The sequence below is a fragment of the Mustela nigripes genome, chromosome X (genome assembly GCF_022355385.1).
Source record: "Mustela nigripes isolate SB6536 chromosome X, MUSNIG.SB6536, whole genome shotgun sequence".
Taxonomy (NCBI): Eukaryota; Metazoa; Chordata; class Mammalia; order Carnivora; family Mustelidae; genus Mustela; species Mustela nigripes.
Genome location: NC_081575.1, coordinates 88,077,771 through 88,085,570, shown reverse-complemented (window position 1 = coordinate 88,085,570; position 7,800 = coordinate 88,077,771). Strand labels below are relative to the sequence as shown.

At 38.8% G+C, this 7,800-nt stretch overlaps 1 protein-coding gene across 2 annotated transcripts in view; it reads left to right on the top strand.

Annotated features, from left to right (window-relative positions):
* DDX3X (DEAD-box helicase 3 X-linked) overlaps positions 1–7,508 on the top strand; it is a 16,218-nt gene extending 8,710 nt beyond the window's left edge. Inside the window, exons 7-17 of one of the 2 annotated variants that reach the window (XM_059385875.1) lie at positions 146–281; positions 1,350–1,435; positions 2,102–2,200; positions 2,315–2,475; positions 2,878–3,022; positions 3,113–3,257; positions 3,453–3,634; positions 3,723–3,840; positions 4,086–4,239; positions 4,561–4,697; positions 4,930–7,508. In XM_059385875.1, coding sequence (XP_059241858.1) covers positions 146–281; positions 1,350–1,435; positions 2,102–2,200; positions 2,315–2,475; positions 2,878–3,022; positions 3,113–3,257; positions 3,453–3,634; positions 3,723–3,840; positions 4,086–4,239; positions 4,561–4,697; positions 4,930–5,009 — 1,443 coding nt within the window. In that variant the 3' untranslated portion in view covers positions 5,010–7,508. Of the gene's footprint in view, positions 1–145; positions 282–1,349; positions 1,436–2,101; positions 2,201–2,314; positions 2,476–2,877; positions 3,023–3,112; positions 3,258–3,452; positions 3,635–3,722; positions 3,841–4,085; positions 4,240–4,557; positions 4,698–4,929 lie in introns of both variants that reach the window. The other variant, XM_059385874.1, reaches the window with a different exon arrangement.
* Positions 7,509–7,800: the final 292 nt, after the last annotated feature.

Genomic DNA, 7,800 nt, shown 5'->3' with positions numbered 1-7,800 from the left:
ATTTATTTTTTTCGGGAGACGCGCTTTTTAATAAAAATATCTTTTTTGGGCTTCCCCCCCCCCCCCCCCCCCGATTTAATGTAAAGCAAAAATGGCTCCAGATAGCATTTCTAGCTATTTTAACGCTATTGAATTTCTTTGACAGTTCAGTGATGTTGAGATGGGAGAAATTATTATGGGAAACATTGAGCTTACTCGTTATACTCGCCCAACTCCAGTGCAAAAGCATGCTATTCCTATTATCAAAGAGAAAAGAGACTTGATGGCTTGTGCTCAAACAGGTAAGTTTACTTGATGAAAGTAAAAAATTATCAAGAGTACTTTAACTAGGTTTGTTCTTATGAAACTAGTACCAAAAAAACCACAATGGGGTATATAAAAGTTTCATGGTGAAGCTTCTGGGACTCATCAGTATATTTTGACACAGGTGTGCAGTAGCCGGCTGGTGTATTTGCTTTAGATCTTTGATTTTGTTATCTCCAGTGTTCACCTTAGGGCCTATAGAAAGTCCTCAGCCCTTACTGCTCCAAGAGGAATAGATTATTGTTAATGCATTCGTGGGAAATGAGCACTGTAACATTACATGTGAAACAAGGAGGATAAGATTAGAATAGCCTGTGATCCATAGGAATATGGCCAAGGGGAAGGTGGCTTCATGGAAAAGGAGCACCTCCCATCTTTTGGGAATGGGGGTAGAGCCTCTGAATTGAGTACAAGCTTTGTTATATTGGTGAGTTTGACCAATATGAAAGAGGGTGGCAAATCCCCCACCCATTAAAAATAATATGAATCATTCGGTATTTTTTCTTCACTATAGAAGAGTGAGAATGTCATCCTTTATACCATCAATATCTATAGTACCTATAAGGAAATGTTAGAAATTGAAATTGACATCACTTCTGAGTGAAAATTGCTGTTCTCTTTACACACACAAGTGCAAAGAAGCGAATACTACTTTGTTATTGATGTTTGTGGTGTACTTCCTCTGTAAGGGAACAAAATAAACATTTTTGGTTTTATGGGCCATATGGTCTTCATTGCCAGTCAACTCCTTTTTGCTATGTAGTATGAAAGCACTTATAGACGGTATGTAAATTTGGTGTGGCTGTGTTCCAGTAAAACTTTATTTACAAAGATAGGCTGGGTCTTTTGCTGACTCCTGTTACAGATGGCTCAAAGAAGTCACTTCTTGGTATTTTTAACTTAGCTGTTAATTTTTAGAAAATTCATTTGGGCATAAAGTAAAACTACTAATTAACTAGTAATAGGGCAGTTAAACTCAGGGACCAATATTAAAAAATAATCTGGTTTTTCTGTGGTTGAATCAGAATATGCTTTCCCTTAAACAGGGTCTGGAAAAACTGCAGCGTTTCTCTTACCCATCTTGAGTCAGATTTATGCAGATGGTCCAGGAGAGGCTTTGAGGGCCATGAAGGTAAATATTAAATGGGACTTTATTTTAAAGTAAGCTCTGCCCAGTGTGGGGCTTGAACTCACCACCCTGAGGTCAAGAACTGTGTGCTCTACCAAGCCAGCCAGGTGCTCCTAAATGGATCACCATCATTACTGTTTTTAAAGATGTTATTTATTTGAGAGCCTGATAGAGAGCACAAGCTGGGGAGGAGGAGAAGCAGCAGGCTCACCACTGAGCCCTACCCAGGGCTCGATTCTAGGACCCAGGACCATGACCTGAGCAGAAGGCAGACCCAATGGGACATTACTGTTAGAACTTTTGTAAGTAGATGTTGAGAGAACTTTCTGTATGAGAGCTCTTTATAAAAGACTTCACACTTCTGGGGCACCTGGGTGGCTCAGTGGGTTAAAGCCTCTGCCTTCGGCTCAGGTCATGATCTCAGGGTTCTGGGATCGAGCCCCGCATCGGGCTCTCTGCTCAGCAGGGAGCCTGCTTCCTCCTCTCTCTGCCTGCCTCTGCCTACTTGTGATCTGTCAAATAAATAAAATCTTAAAAAAAAAAAACTTCCACTTCAAGTTACTGAATGAAAAGGAGTTTTCAAGTGTAATCTATAAATTACTGAAGGGAATTATGTTGTAATGGGTCTTTAAAAAGGATGTTAAGAGTTTAACTTAAATTACTTCTTAGGAAAATGGAAGGTATGGGCGTCGCAAGCAATACCCAATCTCCTTGGTATTAGCACCAACTAGAGAATTGGCAGTACAGATATATGAGGAAGCCAGGAAAGTAAGTATGCATTTGAGGGATTATTGGCTTTCCTGTTGATTCTAATGAAATGTTTTAAGACCATGTAAAAGTGTTGGCCTTGAAGTTGAAGTTGATAAAATTCTTTGCTTACAGTTTTCATACCGATCCAGAGTTCGACCTTGCGTGGTTTATGGTGGTGCTGATATTGGTCAACAGATCCGAGACTTAGAGCGTGGATGCCACTTGTTAGTAGCTACTCCAGGTCGTCTAGTGGATATGATGGAAAGAGGAAAGATTGGATTAGACTTTTGCAAGTATGTTGATTTTTAAGTGCATAAGATGTAATAATTTTTTAAATTATGGGCCACTTGTTTTGTAGAAGTAATAAGTAGTAGTTGTTGACATTTTAAGATTGAGAAATGGTTTTTAGTCCTCTAACTTTTATAAGCAGTTGGCTGTTTGTAATTTTAATGTTGAAAAATCAAGGACCTTTTTTTAGTAGAGGCTGAGAATAACCAGATTGGGAGAGTGAAAAGTAGTAAGAGCTAGTTTTGCTGTATGCTTGTGAATGATGGCACAAATCCTGGGCTAGGTTTCCTGTACACGAGTCTGATCATGCAGTGTGAAGAATTTATATCAAACTCTTACTATGATAACAGCTATAATAAAACTATCTTTTTTCAAATTCTAAATGGAATTTTTTTTTTTTTTGGCAGATACTTGGTGTTAGATGAAGCTGATAGGATGTTGGATATGGGTTTTGAACCTCAGATACGTAGGATAGTTGAACAAGATACTATGCCACCAAAGGGTGTCCGCCACACTATGATGTTTAGTGCTACTTTCCCTAAGGAAATACAGGTATTGTTTGATGCTGCCGCTTTTACTACTTGGGAATTTGTACTACTTGGGAATCTCGGTAGATGATAAACTTTTTTTTTTTTTTCCCAGATGCTGGCCCGTGATTTCTTGGATGAGTATATCTTTTTAGCTGTAGGAAGAGTTGGCTCTACCTCTGAGAATATTACACAGAAAGTCGTTTGGGTGGAAGAGTCCGATAAACGGTCATTTTTGCTTGATCTCCTAAACGCAACAGGTAAAATGACAATGTTAGCATCACATTGGTGGCTTAGGTGATGAGAGTCCATTTGGATTGCCTTTACTGCTTTTCCTCCCCATTCAGAACATTGGTTAAAAGTCTTTTTTATTTGCCTGTCTTTGCATGTTTACTAAATGTAAAGAGAACTAAGTCACTGTTAGTGACAAAAATCCGGTAATTTTTCACAACCAGGCAAGGATTCACTGACCTTAGTGTTTGTGGAGACCAAAAAGGGTGCAGATTCTCTGGAAGATTTCTTGTACCATGAAGGATATGCTTGTACCAGTATCCATGGAGACCGATCTCAGCGAGATAGAGAAGAGGCCCTTCACCAGTTCCGCTCAGGAAAAAGCCCAATTCTAGTGGCTACAGCAGTATGTATAAGACAGTTCTTATTTTCAAGTTCAGCATGTTCAGTGTTTGGCTTGAAGTGCGCCATATATAACAAAAGTTATTTTCCAGGTAGCAGCAAGAGGACTGGATATTTCAAATGTGAAACATGTTATCAACTTTGACTTGCCAAGTGATATTGAAGAATATGTACATCGCATTGGCCGTACAGGACGTGTAGGGAACCTTGGTAAGTGTTCAGTTACTTGATGGTCTGGTGGTGGTTTTTCAGGGGGATATGTGCAGCCAAGAACTCTCTAGGACCTTAGATCTAAGAAATCTGTTTCTAAGGAATGTGGTTAAAATCTGTCTCCGCAATACAAATGACTCATTCTCTCTTTGCATGGTATTCTACTTAAGATGCTGTATAGGAAAGTAAGAATACTACGTTTCAGTGGATGACCTTAATTTATATACTTTTTGGAACTGGTTTAGGCCTTGCCACCTCGTTCTTTAATGAGAGGAATATAAACATTACCAAGGATTTGTTGGATCTTCTTGTTGAAGCTAAACAAGAAGTGCCGTCTTGGTTAGAAAACATGGCTTATGAACACCACTACAAGGGAAGCAGTCGTGGAAGATCGAAGAGGTAAGGCGTATGGGTAGTGCATAAAGAGAGGGATGGTGCCGTGTCCACAGTTCACTCTTCCAGTGTTCAGTTGAGTGGGCTTCATGTTTCTTAGGTTGCCTGGATCCTTCGGGTGAGGGGTGTTAGAAGAGATGACACTGAGTTAAAGCCAGTCATTCGCCGCTACAGTGTTTACGATCACTATTAGGGAAAAGAGGGCTGGATAGGGAAACTTTGGTATTGCAACAGAAATTGACCACGGCAAAGTGTTAACAAGAACTGGGTTATTTGGTGGAATTGCATCTTCCCGAGAACCACCAACACACCTTGTCGTTGCAGTAGCAGATTCAGTGGAGGATTCGGTGCCCGAGACTATCGGCAAAGCAGCGGTGCCAGCAGTTCCAGCTTCAGCAGCAGCCGCGCAAGCAGCAGCCGCAGTGGAGGCGGCGGCCACGGCAGCAGCAGAGGGTTTGGTGGAGGTAACTGTCTTTGGGAAGGGGTTCTTCCTTGTAGTCCTCTTTTTAACCTGTCTTTGGGAAGGGGTTCTTCCTTGTAGTCCTCTTTTTTAGAGCATAATTAAAAACACTGGGGGAAGTTCTGCCCTATAGATTGCTTTTAGTAATGTGACATCAAAGTATTTAAAGAAGGGAAAGATTTAACAGTGGCTGACTTAATTAATTTGTCTCTTTCTTTTTTTAAATCTCTCATTAGGTGGCTATGGAGGCTTTTACAACAGTGATGGATATGGAGGAAATTATAACTCCCAGGGGGTTGACTGGTGGGGTAACTGAACCTGCTTTGCAGTAGGTCACCCTGCCAAACAAGCTAATATGGAAACCACATGTAACTTAGCCAGACTATACCTTGTGTAGCTTCAAGAACTCGCAGTACATTACCAGCTGTGATTCTCCACTGAAATTTTTTTTTTAAGGGAGCTCAAGGTCACATGAAGAATTGAAAGGAACAATCAGCAGCCCTGTTCAGAAGGTGGTTCGAAGACTTCATTGCTGTAGTTTGGATTAACTCCCCTCCCGCCAACCCCCATCCCAAACTGCATTTATAATTTTGTGACTGAGGATCATTTGTTTGTTAATGTACTGTGCCTTTAACTTTAGACAACTTTTTATTTTGATGTCCTGTTGGCTCAGTAATGCTCAAGATATCAATTGTTTTGACAAAATAAATTTACTGAACTTGGGCTAAAATCAAACCTTGGCACACAGGTGTGATACAACTTAACAGGAATCATCGATTCATCCATAAATATTATAAGGAAAAAACTTATGCGGTAGCCTGCATTAGGGCTTTTTGATACGTGCAGATTGGGGGAAAACAACAAATGTCTTGAAGCATAATAATGGAATTAGTTTCTAATGTGGCAAACTGTATTAAGTTAAAGTTCTGATTTGCTCACTCTATCCTGGATAGGTATTTAGAACCTGATAGTCTTTAAACAAGCCATTCCAGTCATGATGAGGTGATGTATGAATACATGCATACATTCAAAGCACTGTTTTCAAAGTTAATGCAAGTAAATACAGCAATTCCTCTTTCAATGTTTAGGCAGATCATTAACTATGAGCTAGCCAAATGTGGGCATATTATTACAGGGAAAGTTTAAAGGTCTGATAACTTGAAATAGGTTTTTAGGAGAATTCATCTACTTAGACTTTTTAAATGCCTGCCATAAATGAAATTGAAATGGTAGAATGGCTGACCACAGCAATGACCAGCCCTCCTCGGGGCCCTGGGTGATTTTTGGTCTAATAACGCATGCTAGTGTTGATGTTTTTTGGTCAAGAGGGTATGAACAGGAAGAATTAATGCAGCAGGCTTTATTTTAAATGCCGATTCACATTACTCTGTTCAAGCTGCGTTGAGATGTTAAACTGGCTTACTATAGACTTTGTAAAAATGGCTCCAGAAGAGTAACAAACTGAAATCTTTTGAGATCACACAGGTTGGAAATATGTACATAACTGCACAAGGTGTCGATTCTGCTCTACAGTGCAGTTGTAGTCAGTTTTAGTTGCATAGGTTTCCATTGTATTTATAGTCTGTTTATGCTAAATCTGGCCAAAGATGAGCATTGTCCACCACTAAAATGCCTCTGCCACTTTGAATTCTGTGCTAATTTTGTGGCCAGAATGCGGTGATCAAAACGCTCAATCTTTTTTTACAGTGGCATAGGAAGACGGCAAAAATTTCCTAAAGTGCAATAGATTTTCAAGTGTATTGTGCCTTGTTCTAAAACTTTTATTAAGTAGGTGCACTTGACAGTATTGAGGTCATTTGTTATGGTGCTATTTCAATTAGTCTAGGTTTAGGCCCTTGTACATTTTGCCCATAACTTTTTACAAAGTACTTCTTTTATTGCACATTCAGAGAATTTTATATATATGTCTTGTGTGCGTGTCCTTAAACTTCCAATCTTATTTTGTCTCTTGGAGATTGTTGAACGCAGCTTGTCTAGGAAGGGGATGGGACTAGATTCTAAAATTTATTTGGGACCACGGGAATAATAGTCGGGAAGAAAACTATTTGCACACGACAGATTTCTAGATACTTTTTGCTGCTAGTTTTATGTAATATTTATTGAACATTTTGACAAATATTTATTTTTGTAAGCCTAAAAGTGATTCTTTGAAAGTTTAAAGAAACTTGACCAAAAGACAGTACAAAAACACTGGCACTTGAATGTTGAATGTCACCGTATGCGTGAAATTATATATTTCGGGGTAGTGTGAGCTTTTAATGTTAAGTCATATTAAACTCTTAAGTCAAATTAAGCAGACCCGGCATTGGCAGTGTAGCCATAACTTTCTGATGTTAGTAAAAACAAAATTGGCGACTTGAAACTAAATCATGCCAAGGTTTTGATACACTTGTCTTAAGATATTAATGATACACTTCAAAACACTGATAAGAAGTGTCCAGATTCTCAGATGTTTGTTGCGTGAGTTTTGTTTAGTTGTGTGTATTTTTTTTTTTCAGTGAATGTCTGGCACATTGCAATCCTCAAACATGTGGTTATCTTTGTTGTATTGGCATATTCAGTGACTTGTACATTCAGCGGTAGCATTTGAGCAAGTTGTATCAGCAAGCAATATTTTCAGTTAATAAGGTTTCAAAAAATTACATAAGAATGGATTTAAACTTGCTGAATGTAAAGATTGAACTTCAAGTCACTGTAGCTTTAGTAATTGCTTACTGTATTAGTTTAGATGCTAGCACTGCATGTGCTGTGCATATTCTGATTTTATTAAAATAAAAAGTTGAACTGCACAGTCTCCTTTGTTGTTGTCAATTGTGGTTTATTATTATAGGTGAAAATAAAGTTGTGCTCTTGCCTGAAGAATTGTAAGGTCTAATTTTTTTTTTTAAATATTTTTTGGTTTGCTGTCCAGTGCTAATTTGGAGATGCCTTTTGGAGACAGAATTACTCTGATACAAGTATTTGTCATAAACGATGAAGTTGGCCCCAAAAAGACTTGTTGGACTAGATGGGAATCTAAGAGGTCCTTAGTGATGTATAGTATGTATTGCAAATTGGTTTGTGCTTTGAGCAGCTTAATATGGGTG